The sequence below is a fragment of the Pangasianodon hypophthalmus genome, chromosome 9, assembly GCF_027358585.1.
Source record: "Pangasianodon hypophthalmus isolate fPanHyp1 chromosome 9, fPanHyp1.pri, whole genome shotgun sequence".
Classification (NCBI taxonomy): domain Eukaryota; kingdom Metazoa; phylum Chordata; class Actinopteri; order Siluriformes; family Pangasiidae; genus Pangasianodon; species Pangasianodon hypophthalmus.
In genome coordinates this window covers 20,746,382-20,766,488 of record NC_069718.1, presented here as the reverse complement: position 1 = coordinate 20,766,488, position 20,107 = coordinate 20,746,382, and the positions used below count along the sequence as shown (strand labels likewise).

Here is a 20,107-nt window from a genome sequence, read left to right as displayed (position 1 = left end):
TGTGGGCAGATAGGTGTAGCAAATCTTGTAAAAAAAAAAAAGGAGAGCACACCAGTGTGACCTCAGAGGGGCTGTAAAGTTCAAAAGATATGGCAGCAAATCTGCAGGAAAAGTTTTCCGTATTCAAACTGAAAGCGTGCTAGGCATGATTTTCTGGGTGGCCCGTTTAGATTATTGAAATGACTTGCATGCAGTTCATGACTTGCCAGGTTTTTCTTGTGTAGAGCTGTGTGAGCTGTCTCACAGAGGAGCTGATGTGCAAATCCTTAACCACACATTGTGTGAATCTGCGGTGCTGCGGATTGAGCAAACACTGATTGTTTGAGCAGAAAAGTATACGCAATATAGCTGGGCCTGTGACCAAACCCAAACAATGCCAAAAATGCAATGCGAGACACATTTCAGTGTAATATTGCCACAAATGATCCTCAAGATTCTCACTGTAAACAACTAAATTTGTCTTTATAACATCCAGTGCTTTGCTTCTTCTCTTTGTTTTCTGTTCTACAGTAAAACAGAGTTTATAATGAATACCAATATGCACAAATTTTGTATTAACTCATGACTACATGCACTTAACTCTCAACACCGCCCGAGATGAAAGCCACTGATAAAACTCACTGACCAGGTTACAGAGCCTAGGAAAGACTTTGGAGTCTTATGAACAGATGAGACAAAGACTGGCTGTCCCAGATTGTAGATAATGAGGAAAACAAAAGCTGTTTTTATTCATGATTAATTCAACCAATTCATTTTTGTCCCCAGAAATATTGGCAAACAAATATATTAGTAAAGATATAAACAAAGTTGCCAACATCTACACTTTTGCTGTACCAGTTACGATGATTTTGGATTGTGTAGCTTTGACCTTTGAATTTGTGAGCTTCAGTCTTATGAGCCAATAGTAAGAAAAAGGCAGGACTGCCTGTTTTTTTTTTTTTTTTCATTGATGCTTGACGCATATTTGGGGGAAAAACATGTTACCTATACCTATGCATATCATTGCCCACCAGAACCAACCAGATGCAGCCAACTAGATATCACGTGGTCAGTTAGTCTATGTGCTATCAGTCTGGCTGAATCTCAGTGAAGGAAACTAAAATAGATTAACTGTATGTAAAAAGGTAGAATATGCTTTTAAAAAAGTATTCTGCAATTCTGTATCAAGAGACAAGTATCATTTACACTGTTAGCATGGAGCTGTCCTGTCCACACACACCAGTGTTTTTTTCTTTCTGCCTGCTAGAATTTTCTTGTTAGCAATATTGGCATCTCTGTATAAATATCCAGCATCCTTCACTATAAGATCATTTCAACTCCAATGCGCTAGAGTGCAAATACTCATTTACCATACTACACATGCAGATTTTCAGCATTTAATCATTGATTTGTCCACAAGAATCTAAGTTTTAGCAAAGGAACCAACCTATACAGAGCTTTACTAGCAGTAAAGCTCTCCAGTAATCATGGGATGTGTGTATAAGATTTGGTTGAGGGGCTTTTTCTCACACTTGTTAGCACCAAAGCCACTCTCCTGTGTTCTGCCAAACTTACTCCCTGATTCGTTTGAAGTTGCATCAGAGCTGGAATGTGCTCTAAGAGAGACTTGCACTGAATATAGATATGTCAGAGCCAGTCAGTGGTTACAGGCTTATTAAAATCTTCACTCCATAAAATTGAAGACTGCAGATCCGTGGCCTGCTCTATGTGCCATAATATAGCTGCTCTTGATGTACAGCCTTTGCTCACAAGGTTGTAAAACTGGAAAGCGGGATCTTAGTAAGTGTATTTTAGTGCACTTTATGAGAAAAGGATATTTACGTTGAATGTGGTAAATTTACAAATTATTCATTTGTTAGAATAATATAAGAACAAAAGCTATAGTAGAGATAATATAGAAGTAAGGATGAATTGCAGTAACAAGTCACTATAATTCTGTATAGTGATAAATCTTTAGGTCAGAGCCCTTGAATGAGATAGCATTTATAGTCTTTCTAGATGACTATCTACAAGACAGAATGCTATAACTGAGAGGCTGCTTTAGCAGATCAGCAGTACATATCAGCGGTATCTCTGAAAGGCAGGATGGCCGTGTCAGTACAAGCACACACAATGTGGCAGGTCATCTTTCTAAAGAGCCGCGACTCTGAGAAGGCCTGGAGTGTTATGAAGATGGAACACTCCAATTGTCAGTCATCTCTGGAGATGCACCGTGATTGGACAGAGTGAAACAAATGAGGCAAGACAAGAATTGATTAGCCACTGAAAGATGGGCCTGCCCCCTTGCTTAGTATCATTAGTGACAGAGGATCTATGGGATGGCTAAACTGGAGAACCAGTCAAGCCTTTATAGCCAGTGAAACGTAAATGAGTATTAATGTTCCACACTGCCTGAAGTCTACAACCCATAGACAGAGTAACTTTACTGGGCACGCTTCCAGGCCTGTAATGCAACCATGTTCTTGCTTGTTTTGGGTGATTTGTGCCTATATGGTAATCTGGGAAAAGACATTGGATGTCATTGCTGCCAAACTATTGCCTAAAAAGATGAAAAAATTTTGGCCAAAATAGAAATTTTGCCTATAACAAATGTATTTGGACAACTCCAATTTAAGCAAACATTAATATATTTCCCCAAAATGACATTAAAATGTTTTTATATTCTTTCTAATCTTCCAACAAAAAATCACATTAGACACAGAGCCAGTTTAATATAAATGTGTTGGTTAAAACAGTCAGTTTGCCTAAAGATCTCTAAAACATGTGTCCTTTCCTTACACAGTGAAGATCATGCTTTGATCAAGCTGTTGGAATGTTATGTGCTATAGCACGTAACATGGCTAAGATACATGCAGAAACGAAAGATATTTATGTCCAGGAAAGCCTGTAGTTTTCAGAACTAGTAGAAAATGTCAAAATTTCACCATGTGATACATATTTCTGGTGATTGACCTACAACAAAGTGGCTGTTTTCTGGAATTTACATTCACTTCATTCAATAGACACATCACCAGTGAAGATGCACAACACAAACTACTGAAAACATTTTACCCTTAATGTAATGTTATACTTTTTTCTGTTTTTCTGCATATTCAAATTCTGCAGATTTACCATTTTATTTGAAAGCAGAAGCTATTTGAATAACCGTTTCCTTGCATCTCTATCTTGAATGTAGTATTTCCCATTAATGTCAGATTGAGTGTCTGATTGGCTGATGTTGGTGAAATATGTCATTCTGTTCAACAAAGTTTTGATTTCTGATCATGTGACGCATTACTAGTTATGATGTACTTTAATTATCTTAGGTATAAGCAGAATTCTACACTGCACTAGTTTTAAATTACTCTCTACATATGGTTTACAACTGACTTTACACCCTGAACATCATTCTTACACTCAACTGGTATAATTGGCTACAGATCTCTCATGCTTCATTTAATGTACTTTTCAGTAAATTGTAACCTTGTTTTTAAGTTCTTAAGGTTTACCTGTTATTTCTGTCTTGTGGTAAACTCTCAAAGATCATGCACATGTGTTTTTGCTCTGAAAGTAGTCTTTGAGACATTTTTGCCTGCATCTTAGAGAGTGTTCTTCATTTGTTCAACAGCTTCTTCATGATTGACTGAAAAATCCTTCACTACTCTGGTCTTTCAACATCTGCCAGGTTGTTCATTACTGCATAGCTCAGCAGCTTGTTCTTTTGTGTCAGTATTCAAAACACTTGCGTCTGATTGATTTATTGTGATTTTTCAGCTGCAATATGGCCTGCATTACTGTCACTCACACTTTGTTCTTCACCTTGAGAGACAACAACAATAGACTGCAAAATAAAAACAGTGTTGGAGTAAAGGCCAAAGCAAAAAAAAAAAAAAAACAATACCTCCCAATGTCTATTTACTTATGCAATGCATGTCTATTCATCCTCAATGATACATTCTTCCACTCTTTCTTAGATTGGACCTAATAGCATCGCAGCCCGAGATGGTCGTATCCGGGAAGGGGACCGTATCTTGCAGGTAACGTTACTTCTCAATCCTCATTATACACTCATGAGGAGCTCTTTCCGTTGGCAGGGCAGTCATCGTCTCGCAGTTAAAGGGCTCTTTCATTTTTAATGGCTGCACATTAAGCCTGCATGTAACCCCTCTTGGTGTAGGAGTCAGCAAAGACAGCCCACAGGGGGAGCACACACTTTTGAATCCTACTTTAGTGAGGCTTAGAAGAAGTCCTTAAGGGAGAGAGAGGAGGAGAGTCAGAGTACATATTAGACTCTGATAAATTTCCAAAGTTTTCCAAATGGTCTTTACAGGATCTTTTTTTTGTGTGTGTGTGTGTGTGTGTGTGTGCACCCTGGGCAAGGATGGGATCTCCCTGGCATCATTAGCCAGGAGCAGTGTTGCTGTGCTGGTCACATGAAGTGTTAATGTCTCCCTGTGGAGCATTTTCGAGTGGGTTATTACAGGCTCTCTGGAGGTTCTGCACTTCACGAGTAGATATTTTTGGATATAACCGCAGTTTCAGTAAAGCAATTCTTAATCCATTTTCTGCTGATCCAGAGGAAAGTATGAGGTTATTGGCTATTTAGGATGTACTAGTGACCTTAACTGTAAATCTTCTTTTGGCTCTTTGAAAAAAAAAATCACTGTAAAGTATCTGGGTTGCCAGTTGCCTTTAGAATTTATATCTTTACTGTGGAAAATAAACATTTAAATAAAATATATGAATAGTACTATTGTAAGAAAACTAATTTGCTGGTCAAATATTTTTCTCATTATGAACTTGACCTGATCCTACTTGAGAGACAAAAGAAACAGCAGCAAAGGCTGTCCTGCTTGTCCTGACCTGACCAAGCCTGTTTGGTATTCATAGAAATTCACAACAACTGCCTTGAGGCTGGCATATGGGTCTGTGTCAGGCTAGTGTGTGGGTGGATGCACATGCTTATAAATGTGTGTTTCTTTGTACATGAATACCTGGTCGTGTGTGTGTGTGTGTGTGTGTGTGTGTCGGCAAGTGATTGGTACAGGTTTGTAGAGTAGAAACTGTTATCCCAGCCATGACTGCACTATTACTCATCTTGGAAAAAGATGGACGCAGGCTGTCACAGGGCACTTAATTGTTTGGCTGGGTGAATGCAGGCAGGAAGCACTCACGAACACAAATGCCCTGTCTCATGAGCTTTTTCTTTTATATGCAATAAAGAAATATCATCTCCTGAATATCAGTAACCGCTAGCACTTTCAACAAGAAAAAAAGGCTTTTGAATGAGTGTGGTAACATTTCTTAATGACTCTTTGCATCTGCGCTTTCAGACCAGTCCCTTCTGAGTGGTTTCTTACAATACATTAAAGGAGCATTAGGCAAGATTTATTAAAATTTGTAAGATTAGGTCTCTAAGACTTAGGTAGGTTGAGTTGAATAAGAGTTTAATTATTTTTTTTTAACTCCTTGAGCCTGATCCCCATTCCTGCCCATGTACACAAAGCTCCACACCCAGAACCTACTGTGGTTCAACTAGCTTTAGCATTAGCCAGGAATGTCATGACATCACTTTCAAGCACATTCTGTGTTTTCGACTGCTTGAAAGCCAAGTTATAAAACTGGAAACGTGGAATTTGGCTTATAATTGTTTATGAGAATGATCAAGAGTGCCTTTGCTTTCCTGTTTTTATGTGTAATAATAAAAAACCCCGAATCTACTAGATTCATTCTGTAAAGCAGGCCATTGTAACAATCCCCTCCAACAGTAATTACTCATTCATGGAAAAGAGCTGCCAATATTTATTCTGGTTATTCTGGTTTTATTACATTTCTTCTTGTTAAGTTTCTTTGAAGCAGCCCATGTTTTTTTTTTCTCACAGGAGAATTATCAGGCTGCTTGCTGATTTTACACTGAGGTGGGGCAAAGTGAAGGGGAATTGAGGAGTGTCTATAAAATGACTGACATATCCAAACACAAACAAACATTCCAGACTGTAATGCTGTTTTCCAAATGGGTTTTCTCAGCCACATAATACACTGAGGCCTACATGCTTCCCAATTCTTCCCATGGTAGACTATTGCACCTTTAAAGCAACAAACATTCCACATGTACAAACCTTGATAATACAGTCAGGCTTGACAGGTGCGCTACTTTTTTTCTTGCCTTTACAGTTTTGGTTTTATTTACACTGGGGTAGGAGATTAAACATTTTGCACACATAAGGTTATGCCAATTATGTTAATGTTTTGAAAATAGGTATGGTTTTGTTAATGCAGAGAGTAAAAGTCTATTACATGCAGTATGTAGGCTGTAGGTCTGATTAAAATGTAGTGAATTATCAGGTCAGTAAGCCACTTTAAATATTACAAATGCATATAAAAAACAGTAGACTTTTTTTTTTTTTTTAACAATATGGGTTTGCTTGCTGTGCATGCATGATTTGACTTACATGTTGTAATAGGTATTCTTTATTCATGACACTACATGTAGCATTAAAGAACTGTTTAAGAAAGCTGCACTGGTTTAATACTGCTTTGTTAAAATATACAGTATCATATGATGTTACCTTGTAAATATTACAATGTATTTGACATTGTGTTAATGGTTTCTGAATTTATTACAGGGTTTAGAAGGGTCTGATTTGGAGATTTGACTTAGTTTTTTTGACTGTTGGGTTGTTTGTGGGCTATTTGTGACCCACAGAATACATTGTTCATAATCTTTCCTCCTTTGTTCTTTGTGTTTCTTTCCTTCTATATAGGGAAAAAGGCCTCAAGCATAAGGTGATTATAGTGTCTTCAGGTCCGACTGAGACTAATCTTGGCTATCACTGTGTTTCCTCCACAGATAAATGGTCAGGATGTGCAGAACAGAGAGGAAGCAGTGGCTCTGCTGTCCTGTGAGGACACTAGAAACATTGTACTGCTTGTAGCAAGACCAGAGATGCAGGTGGGTAGACACACACACACACACACACACACACACACACACACACACATGGACTTGAATCCCTCCACACCAACAGGGAAATAATAGCAGCAAAAGCAAGAATTATACACCATTAGTTACTATAATAGCCTCATTTGATGTACCCTCAGTCTCTTAAAGGTGTTTCCCTTCAGCACTCGACAGAGCATAAAAAGGCTTGGCATTTAATTTAATTTATGCCAGTAAACATGCCTAGAACAGAGGATGTGTCCTGCCATCTCCTCATGCTGATGACCAACACATTCACCCGGTCATGTTTTATTTTCTTGCTTTGTCGGTGTAATTGACTTCCAGCAGTCACCCATAAAAAACTAATAGCGTACTAATACTGTATGAATTCAAACCTTTGACCAAGTTGAACGGCCCTGACAGACCAGAGCAGCGGATTTCATCCCACCATTAATGCACTCTCTTCTCTATTTCCCTGTAATTAAATGCATCTCTGATAATAAATTTGAATCCATAAATATGGATCATGCTTTATGGGCAAGCACCAGGCAGAGAGCTGATGTAAGAAATTAAAGGAGAGGGTCAGAAGGCCACTGTGCTGTATATTGACCATCTGATATGAGAGCCTACTTCATTAAATGCCACACGCAAAGTTTATTATCCTGGAGCAATCTAATGAGCATTGCAAAATTTGATAACATAACATGTGCAGGCTTGTTTCACAGTACAAGACCATGATCTGTCCATCATAATCTAATAGACCACCATGATAGCAAAACCCATTTTTTATAAGTGTTCAAATGATGCTTTGTTTTGTTGGTTTGTCTATGTTATAGTAGCTGGCAATACACAGCTTATATAAGAGTAAATATTGCTGATTTCTGCAGTTGGAGGAGGCCTGGTTGGATGATGAGCACACTGAGTTTTTAGAAGAACTCAAAATGGAAATGCTGGAAGAACAAAGACGAGAGGAGGAAGAGATGGAAAGAGCAGCCAGAGAAGATGAAGAGCAGGTTGGTTGTGGAATATTACTGAACATTATACAAGGGTGGTGGTGGTTGGACATGTTTTTCATGGGTCTTTTTACACAGGTGAATACACAGGCAGCAAAGGTCATCATTGAAAATAATCCATACTTGGATTACAAACAGGCAGGGCTGAGTTAAAAATAGAGAGCAGATGCAGTCTATTAAACAGGCAAACAACAGAACACAAGTACTAGAAAACTAGTAATGCAGGAAGCTAAGAACTAGGAACTGAAGAATAGGGTGTAGGATTGCATTCACCCCTGCAAGACAAAGACAGACAGGTAAATACACAGAGGGTAATGCCACAGAATAAAGTCAGAATAAACCCAGAACATGTGTGAGAAAACAGAAGGAAAATCAGGGCCAAACATAAAAGTTCTTTGACATAACCACTGCTTAATGCATGGCTCAGGAGGGGAAACAGCAGGGGACACATATCACAGGGCAGTACAAGTGGTGGTACTGCAACCTTGGAAACAGCATATAACAGTGTCTTATCAATGGGTGAAGGGACTGAGTCCTTTGAACTGGTATATGGAGTGAAGTCTGGGGTGTAAATTGGGTCAAGACAAAGACAGAATTGGGGACAGATGGAGGGAACAGGATATGATACTGGAGCTGCATCAAGGGCTGAAACTAAAGCTCAGTCTAGGGATGAAATGTGACATGAGTCAGGGGCTGAGACTGGCACTGAGACACACGGACTGAGATAGCAGCAGCCACAGAGATAGAGTCTGGGACTGAGTTTGGGGAAGGAGAGAGGCCTGAGACTGAGTGAGAAGCAGTGGCACAGACTGAAACACTGAAATATGCATAAAATCAAGGCCAAAGACATGGACCTGATCAGTGGCAGGAGGTACGACAGATATTATAGCAGAGGCTGTGACCAAGATTGAAGCCAAGGCATGATCGGTGATTGAAACTGCAGCTAGTAAGAGGCTGTCTAAAGTAGTATGAAATAGACGTTTAAGGCATTTTCACATTTGGCCTGAATACTTAGGTTTGTACCTAATATTAATTCTGGGCTTGTTTGGTGGAGGGCATCACTATTGCAGGTTTATGCAGAGCCAGATTTCTTCTGCACTGCAAATCAGTTGGACAGTTTTTACGTCTGCTGTGTGCAAAATCTGGAAAATGAAACATAGCATGAAATTATGACTCTGAGTTCCATTTTATCTGCAGACTGCAACATTCCTTTCTGCACCATTGCAAACCTAAAATAGAAAGTAACATGACAAGATTAACATTACTTGCTTGGCCCCAGGAGTGGATCATGGTGCGAACAGACCCAGACCTGACTTGAAACAAAATCCCATCCACTGTTTTCAGGAGCACCAGAGATCACCTGGGTTTGAAACCTCCCGGTGCAAAAGGACTAGGGTTTGGGGAAAAAATGCCCTTAGCATCTTTTCTCCCTTGTTGATGTGTTGATCTGTGTGTGAAGAACCGTTTTACAGGAAAATACAGGAAACGCTGAAAAAGAGGCCCAGTACAATCTCTAGAAATCATATCAGTATTTCCGGCAAATGACAAGCGGCAGGTCTTCCAAAGCAAAAGAAGATTTGAAAGACCTGGAAGATGCCTTCCAAGACACCTTATGTTTTGGAGCCACTGCAGCTGAATGGAGCTGTTCACAGAGGATAAGGACCAAAACAAAACACACACAAAAAAAGTCACATTGCTGCCATTCCTGGCACTCAGCTAAGAGCTCTGCATGCAGCCCAAACTGGCTTGCTACATCCATGTGACTTTTGTAACATACTGTAGGAAGAAAATGCATAGATGATTAGGAAGAATTAGCTGTTAATACATTTTGTGGCACTTGCAAGAAATGCTGTGAAAATCAATATACAATTAACTTTGCGGAAGTTGCAGGTTAGAATTACTGCAACTACTCCAAACAGACTTTTTTTTAAAAAGAATTATTTTAATGATATGATCTCACATTCAAAATATCATACTATCTTTTCAGGTCAGGAAAGCAGAGCAGGAGGATGTGCTGGGCAGCAGTGCTTGCTGCTCCTCCAGCCAGGAGAGGAGTTGTGCTGCCGGATCCATGCACCATGGGGCTGATAGCTCTGAGCAGAGTGTTCTGGCCCAGCTCCAGAAGAGACTGTCCCGGTGTCTGAGGCAGCGACGGGAGAGCCAAGACTCACCAAGGGAAGAGGATGTACGTTCTGAAGGCGAGTGCTACCAGCAGCTGCTGCAGTTAAAGTGCCAAATCCGTAACAGTGGTGAATATGACCTGTTCTATAGCCGCAGCAGCACCATCGAGTGCAGCCTGACTGAACAGGGCGGGAGCAGCGGCATGGAGCGCGAGCTGCGTCTCCTCAATGAGGAACTGCGTAGCATTGAGCTGGAGTGCCAGAGCATCATGCAGGCACAGCAGCTCAGAAAAAGGGAACTGCAGCAGGATGGGTCTGCTAAAGAGCAAGGGAAGCAGAGTCTTCACCGAGGCAAGCTGGCCCACATCAGTGAACGTCCAGAGAAGTCGGACAAGGACAGCTCGAGTGCTTATAACACGGCAGAGAGCTCACGCAGCACACCACTACTCATGGACCGTTCACCAGAACATTCTGTGCAGAGACTAGTTAGCCTGACCAATCAGAAAAACCTGAGAAGCACTATGCTGGTGGGACGCGGCTCCGCCCCCTGTCCTCCTGTAAGAAGGGCTCCGAGTGGTAGCCCTGACCACAGCAACCCCTCTGAATCGGAGCAGACACCCCCAGCAGAGGAAGAGAGCTTATCAAGGAAAGAGAGAACGTTAAGATCACGCATCCCCTACCTCTCCCCCCGGCACCAGCAAGCAGACATCCCTGCCCACGCCACACACTACCAGAGCTACATGCAGCTGATTCAGCAGAGCTCAGCTGTAGAATACGCACAATGTCAGCTCAGTCTTCCTGTGCAGCCCTCTGAGCCAAAACTGGAGTGGAAGGTAAAGGTGCGCAGCGATGGCACACGCTACATCACCAAGCGCCCAGTACGGGACCGGCTGCTGCGTGAGCGAGCACTCAAGATCAAAGAGGAACGCAGTGGTGGTATGACCACGGACGATGACACAATGAGTGAGATGAAGATGGGCCGCTACTGGAGCAAGGAAGAGCGCAAGCAGCAGTTGCTGAGGGCCAAGGAGCAGCGGCGACGGCGTGAGTTCATGCAGCGCTGCCGGCTTGAGAGTCTGAAGGAGTGCCCACAGAGCAGCGGCGAGGGCCGCAAAGAGCTCAGCATCATCGAACTTAGCCAACGCAAGATGATGAAGAAGCGCAACAAGAAGATCTTGGACAACTGGATGACCATTCAGGAGCTGATGACGCATGGAGCGAAAGCACCCGAAGGGGCCAAAGTTCACAATGCCTTCCTTTCAGTTACAACTGTATAGAGAGCCACTCGGACTCAAACTCTACCCCATGTGGTATGATCTACTTTTGCCTCGTTCAATGTGGCGATTTTTATGAGAGGAACAAAAAAAGTATTTTTCTCACTTTGTTATGAATGAACATTTTGTAAACAGTCTATTGACAGGTTCATCACATTTGTAATGGGATTTTTTTTTTTCACAGATTTTGAGGGTTTTCATGACACCTGCAGTGAGAAACTCTTTGGTGCAAAAATTCCAAAGTGCTAATTTGTGTTTAAAGCTGCTCTTTTTTAGTATTTGCTGCATCCTCATCTCTGTTATGTACTCATATTCAGATTTCTGTTAATTGGAAAATAAACTGCCATGTAATTAAGGTATCAGCTTTTCATTTTTGTTTCCTTGCTGGTTTCATTTTTTTCAGCTGGAACTTGAATGGTAATTCAATGTAATATCTCAGACCTAAACACAAGTGCAACATTTCTCTGGAGTCTTATACTGTAAGAGTCTGACCAAACCAGCCACCAGCAACAGGCCAATACCAGCAGACACATGGTAGCTACTCTGGACAAACATTGTTTCGAACAATTATTTCTCTAAAGATTTCACACAATCGATGCTACAGCTTTACATCATTGATTGACTTTCCAGTCCAGTGCGTTCCCTGAACTGTTTCCCCAAGGGCTTAATAATTAGTTAATCAGGTGAATCCCAGGTGTTACAAACAAAGCACTGTGCAAAGGCCCAAGAAATAAGAATAAGAACCAGGAAATGAATGAGTCAAAAGTTAAAAATTATTCAAGTTAAAGTATGATGTTGATGTTTATGATGGTTTATACTGACACAGATGTTATTTATAACAGAAATTGACAGTTCTCAGATTGTAAGGTGTGAAAATACATACATAACCAAACAAAAAATGAAGGCTGGTGTGATATAAAGCATCTGTACAAGTGCATAGGAATGTTTGGCAAAATGCTATGATTGTGTTTCTTCCAACACAGTGGCCTTTATGCGTGAGGAAACACAGAGCAGGATCAGTAATGTAGCATAGTTTCTCAGAAACTTAACTACAGGCATTCAAAAACTATGGACTCATTTCTTTATTACAAATCCATCATTAAAATGCCTTTTTTTAAAGAAACTATGTAAATGTAGAAATGTAAATTTCTGTAATTGTATTGACTTAATGTTAATTGTCTTATTTCAAGTAATATGTAGTAGGCTCTCCTGGCCAGGTGAATGTGTGGTCATTGTGATACTTTGAAATAAATTGTTGGGTTTTTTTTCTAATAAAAACAATCTCTATGCGCCCTCTTTTGTTTTCATGTTGAATAAGGCTAATTAGTATTTTGTTACTTGCTCATCAGCATGTTAAATTAGGCTTAATTGAATTCTAGGCAATTACTTTACACTCCATGTAATATGCATTTATGCTCCTTTCTTAGGAGAGAATGCAACTGTCTTTTTTGTATTTTCAATTTTTTATATTCTAGCATGTAATTTAAAGTGGGCCAAATTGGTTGCTAGGCTACATTTTATGATTCAGTCAAGGTCCCTTAATGTTTTTAGCATAAATAACAGAACAGCGGAGATTCCTTTCGCTTTATGGAGAGGTTAATGAATCCCATTCTGTTTTGACTAAATGCCCTCTCTAGCTTGTGATCCTCTGGTTTTTACTCAACAGACTCACAATTGAAATCATCTTCCCCTACTCAGTGGTTCATTGCATAATTCACATCTAAGCAGACACCATTAAAATGCCGTCTTAGCACCCCATTGCTACATGGGTTACTTCACATTTGTGAGTAGCAGCGTGTATATCAGCTAATTAAGTTCATCCAGGGATGGCTGCAAGACTCAGTCAGGTATAATTAAACCAGATCCAGTGACAGCGCTGGCATTTGTCAGAGCCATCTAACGAATCAAATAGCAGGACTGACAGAAATGTCAAACTGATAGCGGCACTCCCCCCCTGTTGCATCAAGCAGAAAAAAAACAATACTGCCTCTTAGGGATATGAAGAGGGTCATACATTTTTCTCACTTTTAAACCTCTAGAGTCAACACATTTCAGCTTTGCTGACAGATTTTATGAAATGCTTTGTCTCACTAGGAATTTGAAAATAAAATCATTTAGTTAGACTCTTCCATGTTTTATTTGTCATTTGTTGTTTCCATAACACCAAAGCAGAGCATGAAAAATTTAAATTAGCCCCAAAATCTGTGAATATTTCAGCACATGATTAAAATGATAATTAAAACACATTATTCACCAAACATCCATTTGGAGTGCAAACTTGTCTCTTCAATGTATTATTTAATAGAATTCATGAAAGCAGTAATTAGCTAGTTAACTGCACTGTGCTTTTTTTTAATGATAAATTTCTTTCTTGTACATAGTCACATGGATTTCAGAAATGTAATGTTACCTTAGGATTCGCTGATTATTTTAGCTGGACTTACAAACAAATGGTCATTTTAATCTTAATTTATTAGATTAGATTAGATTAGATTCAACTTTATTGTCATTACACATGTATAAATACTTATGGTTAACGAATAATTAGGATTATTAGGCATGATTTATTTATCCTTAAGAGTTTGATGTTAATAACACCAACTTGTATTTATTTCTTGATTTGTCTTAGAAACATCATTTTAAAAATTATGAAGAAGATCATAAAGGTCTTATTAAGTATTAATTAAAGGCTTTTATGTAACTGTCTTTTTTCACATCAAAGAACAGTGATCCTACTCTGCAGAATGTTAAGCTTCTGTCTGCTGAAGCTGACCTTGTCACTTTGTGATAGTTATTTATCCAAAGGCCATGCATGCCTTACTAAATATTCATAGCACTTGATTTTTCAGATCACTCCTAGTCATTTCAGTGGAGACTGAAGAAAAGTGGCTGATAACAGACTTTCTCTTATGCAGAAGCTAGACTCAAGGCCCTTAATTCATGTTGAAGATTTATACCTCAGTACGAAGGGAGGCAGATGTGATAATGATGTGCTTTATTCAGAATACAAAGCTGGTGAGGGATTCTAATAAATCTCTTCTAATAAATTGTTAATGAGTAAGTTATGTTAAAGAAACACAAGCCATGCTTTTAACATGCCTAGATGACTGCACATCCCATAACCTGTTCATGAGCATCTCCAGTCGTTTCTGTTTCACAAAGATAAAGCATTTATTTCATGTTAAGATTTTTTTTTTTTTTTTTTGAAAATGAAGTCCTCTGGTGATGTGCAAACGATGACACCACACTCCAACATACTCATTAAAATGACTAAGGTTCAAAGAAAAGAATAAGGAAAATATCCCCAGTAGTCATATACTGAGTTTCTATTTGGTTTTAAAACACAGTTACTCTACAATAGCTAATTAACTATGCAGCCCTAGAATTTTCCCTGCCGTGAGCAGTCTGCATTCCCCACACACCTAAAGATAAAGTTGGAAACTACAAAAGGGGAGCTGCTACAAGAAGTCTTTTGAAATTTTCTGTTGTTGAAGAAGGAAAAGGACAAAAAAAATGCCTTGGCAGCAACTTTGTCATTTCTTTTAAGCGGGCGTGTGGCCCAAAGAAGACCCAGAATAGGATTAAAGTAATTTAGCTAAGTGGAAGAATGATCTAATGCAGGAATTTATTATCATACTGAAAATCTAATAAAGGAAGCCAACCCTTAAACACAGCCTTTAAAATGCACGATTCAGTAATGTGTGAGCTTAGGAAAATTGGATTAAATATGATCACTAACCTTCTCTTATATTACAATAACTTGTCACTTTTTATATAAAAGAAGTCAAAACAGAATTACGTATGTACATTAAATAGAAAATTCATTTTGGTAACAAAATTATAGTTACAGTCACTCTAGAACTTTTGGCACCCTTCAAGGAAAAAAAATGATTGGATAATTTTTTTTTTTTTTTTTTTTTTTTTTTTTTTTTTTTTACAGAGATTCATATTATCCATTCAAAAAACATGAAAATATATATATATATATAAAAAACATGAAAATATATATATATATACACACACAAAATGTAAAAATTGCTGTTAATTAGGGCCACAATATGTTTAAAAGAGTTAAACTTTGCCAGAAGATGAAGCATGAGCATGAAGGAGGGTGATTTTAGTTTATTCTGTTGAATGTCAAGTTTCAAAATCAAGGAGGGTGATTTTTTTTTTTTCTTCAAAATCAACTGTTAAATGCCACTTTCAAATCAACAGAATACCTGTTTGGAGAGGCTGCAGGAAAGAAACCCTTCCTGAGAGCAAAATGCAGTATCACCGAGTGTCATTAGAACTACATCTGAAAATTGTGTGTCGTGCTCAGAAGAGGATTTTTTTCACTGTGCACAACATGACATATTTGATAAGAAAAAAAGGAGACGGCATACAAGGAAAAGCACCTGATACCCACTGTAAAATGGTGGCTCATTCGTGCTTCGGGGCTGTTTTGTGGATGATGGTTCAGGACAAGTTTGGAAAGATTGATTTATCTATGACATCATAGATATTGCTAAGTACTAGGATATTTTAGCTGAAAACCTAGTTGCCTCTGCCAGGAGGTTAAGCTTTGGTCATAGATTCAGCTTTTTCAACAAGATAATGAGCCTAAACATGCATCCAAACCAGAAATATCTACAGGAACAAAATCGGTGTTTTTAATGGCCAGTTTTTAATGGTCAGTCTCCATAGTTTAACCCTAATTACAAACCTGTGGTCTGAATTGAAGAGGGTAGTCGACATGCACAAACCTAAGAATATAAGAGAGATTGTAATGTTATGTATTCCAATAATTGGACAACTTAAGAATTGTTTTACTTATGTTTATAAAAACACTTTATTAACAAAAAACTATACAGTTTGGCCATATGTCTATAATATGTCAATAATATCACTCATTGCAACGTAGTCAGGTAAGATGCTTATTTTCATGTATTATGCTTATTTTTGCTCATTTCTATAAAGGGTGCCAATATGTCTGACCTGCTTTGAAATACTTTAGACAACAAAATAGGCTGTTGTTGTTTTGCTTCTTTGAGTAAAGTACCTAACGTTGGAAATTGACTCATCAAAGCCTTTAAATGACCCTACAACCCTTCAGCAATGCAGAAGACAAGACAAGATTACATTAAATTAATTGAAACTATTTTATTTTTGGTTTTAATTACATTTAACCTGCCTGTTATGTTCACATTTACTGTATTGCTTCAGGACATTTGAAGCTAATTTTCTCATTTCTGCCATCTTAAATGTGTATTTGACAAATCATAAAACCATGATTGCACCAGATGATGTAGCAATATTGATACATGTTAATTGCATCATTATTTCCTGGACAGGTAATGAAATTTCCTTGAACAGAACATTAATCCGGAGTGATATTACAGTGGCTCACTGATCATTTTGCTTCTTTCTTTCTCAGTGTTCAAATAAACGCTGCCAATATTTATCTGATAAAAATATCTGGAAGTAGGCTTAGTAATGTTATATTTGGTTTACAGTAAGCTAATAATAGGAAATACTAGATAAATTTGTGGGTCTGGGTTTCAATTCATCCCAAAGGTGTTCAGTGGGGTTGAGGTCAGGGCTCTGTGCAGGACACTCGAGGTCTTCACTCCAACCTTGACAAACCACATTTTCATGGACTTTGTTTTGTGCACATGTGCACATGCTGGAACATGTTTGGGGCCCTTAGTTCCAGTGAAGAGAAATTGTAATACTATAGAATACAAATACATCCTATACAATACTGTGCTTCCAACTTTGTGGTAACAGTCTAGAGAAGACTCACATATGGGTGTGAAGGTCAGGTGTCCACATACTGACAGGCCATATAATGCATTTCCACTTGCTAAGATATCATTTTTTTGCAGTGCTGTTTAAAGATTCTGGCATAAAACTATACATTCAAATATCTATAGATCAAGTATAAAAATAAATGTATAAATAACAGATGGTGGTGAAGCATCTGTACAATAGGTCAGTATTATTTTACAGTAATATGATTCTAACCCAGATATTTGACTTTCAGTAATGGTCTCAGATAGTATACATTCACTGTCTACAAAGCATTATTACTGATTTTGTCAGAGGAAGTAATGACAATGAGGACACTTCTTATCTGTATTTGTGTACATTCAGTGAAATCTGTAAGTAAATGTTTTAGACCTTTCTGTATGAGACTAAAAATGGACGAAAAAAAAAACAGTAAAGATCTTTCAAATGTCTTTATTATCTCAGTAGGAGAGAACAGTGATGATTTTATTGTGTATGCCTATGGGACCCTTCTCAGTGTTAATATTCATCCAGGCACATCACTCTTTCCCTTTCAAGGTGCTTTCGTAATGATTTGGATTGCGACCAAATGCTAAAGTTTAATATTTTCAAAGCCACAAATCCAAAGCAGCGGTAATATTTTGAATGCTGAAAGATTTTTGGGTGATACAGCACAGTCAGGATTATTACTACGCACCTTATAACCCAACTAGACGTTGTTGCGATCTTTCATTTCCGCCAGTAGGATTTCCATATTCTTTTAGAATAAGGTGGCTGTTATGAATATTGTAATAGGACTCCCATATACTTTCCCCATCACTCCTCCACTGCTTCTCTCTTCTTTCACAAACTCTTACGCCCACCCTGAGTCTCGGCTATTAAACAAACATGCTGAAAAGCAGGTTAGTAGTTTTTTGTTAATGAAACTCACGGCCTCATTTGCAGACTGTTATATGCCTAAAAAGCGTTGAATGCTGCAATAGTGAAGTATATTGTACATTGTAGTAATTTTCCAAAACATTCGAACTTACACTACTTTGGACATTTTCAAATGGATTCTTTGAGGATTTTGTGTCTCTCATCGCGATGTCTCATTTGTGAATGAGTCGACTCTTTGAGTCCACTATTTTACATGAAGATTGGACCTGACCCTTATTTCTGAAGAGCTGTAATAGATCCTGTGATGGTTTTGTTGAAAATTCAAAATCAGGATTTAATATTCATGATTCTGTGATGGTGTGAATGACATTTATGCAATTGTGACTGAAGAGCTTTCAGTGAATCTTATCAACATCTGAGTTGATTGGTACAACAAAACGATGCAGAGCCAGTTCTAGTGAGAATTTGAGGATATGTGTTTGACTGTGATCTTTGTATGATTGAGGCTGCATGAGGCTCCAACTACAGTGCTGCTTGTTATAATGATGTGTGCAGTGAAGTGTACGGGGAGATGAATATCAGGATAAATGAACAGGAGTCTTTTTAAGATTCTCTAATTTTAAGCACAGACACAGTGGCACAATAATATTTTTACAGGAATGCTTGCTGTATTCATCAGTGCCTATATGTGGTTCTTCTCAAGGTTGATTCAGGGAGTTTTTTCCTTGCTACTTTAAGGCTCATTAATGATCTAAATCTACATCCAGATTTCTGTACATCTGCTTTATGAAAACGTCTATGCAAATAAAATTGAAGTGAATTTAAAAATATGTAGCATCTAGCTTGTTTCACAGATATCTAACATATATAACAAATACAGAGCAAAGAATAATATTATTTTATTAGCCAAATGTAAGGCGTAAGATATTATTGAACAATTGAAGCAATTAAACAGTTATCAGCTAGGCAGAACCCAACAACATTTGAAAAAACTTGCAAGGAGCCATCTCGTAGCTGAATGAGTCAGCTCTTATTGGTGAGCCGTAATTCCCATTACTAGTTTCTCATAATAATCCGTGGAATTCTGTGGAAAGGTCAAAATGAAGTACCAAGAACTGAGCACAAGACAGTTTGATCTGTAACTGATGGAGGTGATGGAGGTGAATGACCACAGTGGCTTTGGAAAGCAGTTCAGTGATTGATTCCTTGAAGTGACTTTGTGATAAAGTTTCTGAGAATCTCATCTTATTCATTTTAATCATCCATCCCTCCAGTGGACCACTTTAAGGTTTTATATACATATAATCTAACAGAAATGGATTCCCAGTAAAACCCCATTAGGTACCTAAGAGCCCTTAAAGCTTCTAAAGAACCATTAAAAACCCTTTTTCCTGAGAATGTATGTATTCCACAGACATTCATGATCACCAGGTTATGCTGTCAGGCCAACCGCTGAAAGTTCTGAAATTATGGCAGAAAAGTCATGCCTGCAACCTTTATGTAAAAAAACGACATCAAAGAAATAAAAATAATGAAACATCTAACTAGATTTTAGTCTGATCAGGGTTTTTATCTCTGTGGTTGATTTGAGTGTTGGGGCACTCAACCATTCGACCTCTTTTGAACCTAAATTATCATTTTGCAGTATTGCCATGGCAACAATACTCCAGTTCAACTTGAGCTCTATGGCTATAGAAATTATTATTATTTGCCCACTATGAGTATATGAATAATATTTTCATATGGATATTTAATTTTGGGATGCAGCAAACCAAATTATACATATTAAAGCATTTATATTATATTACACTAAATCTGCTTAGTGGATGTTGATGCTCAGTGTGAAATTGCTAAGCATCCACACACTATTTTTTCTTACTAGCATAACTGTCATGCTGTGACACAGTTCTGCTTTACTAAACAAATCACTCACATCGCACTGTATAGTGATACGAGCAGGGGAGAAAAACAGACAGCATTCACGACTTTTTAGAAAAGCAGTCATGATGGTTGATACCTCCATGCATAATCTTTAGATTAGGAGGCATTAACATGCAGAAACCAGCATGGGTGCTGGAAGATTAGCCCTGAGAAATTTACATCTCAAAAAAGTTGTCAGAGAGAAAGGCTCAG

At 38.3% G+C, this 20,107-nt stretch overlaps 1 protein-coding gene across 1 annotated transcript in view; it reads left to right on the top strand.

The window, feature by feature from the left end:
• Positions 1-12,629, top strand: part of pdzrn4 (PDZ domain containing ring finger 4) — a 52,333-nt gene extending 39,704 nt beyond the window's left edge. Inside the window, exons 5-8 of the mRNA XM_026918723.3 lie at positions 3,954-4,016; positions 6,830-6,931; positions 7,807-7,932; positions 9,920-12,629. Of these exons, the coding sequence (XP_026774524.1) occupies positions 3,954-4,016; positions 6,830-6,931; positions 7,807-7,932; positions 9,920-11,329 (1,701 nt within the window). The 3' untranslated portion in view covers positions 11,330-12,629. The remainder of the gene's footprint in view (positions 1-3,953; positions 4,017-6,829; positions 6,932-7,806; positions 7,933-9,919) is intronic.
• Positions 12,630-20,107: the final 7,478 nt, after the last annotated feature.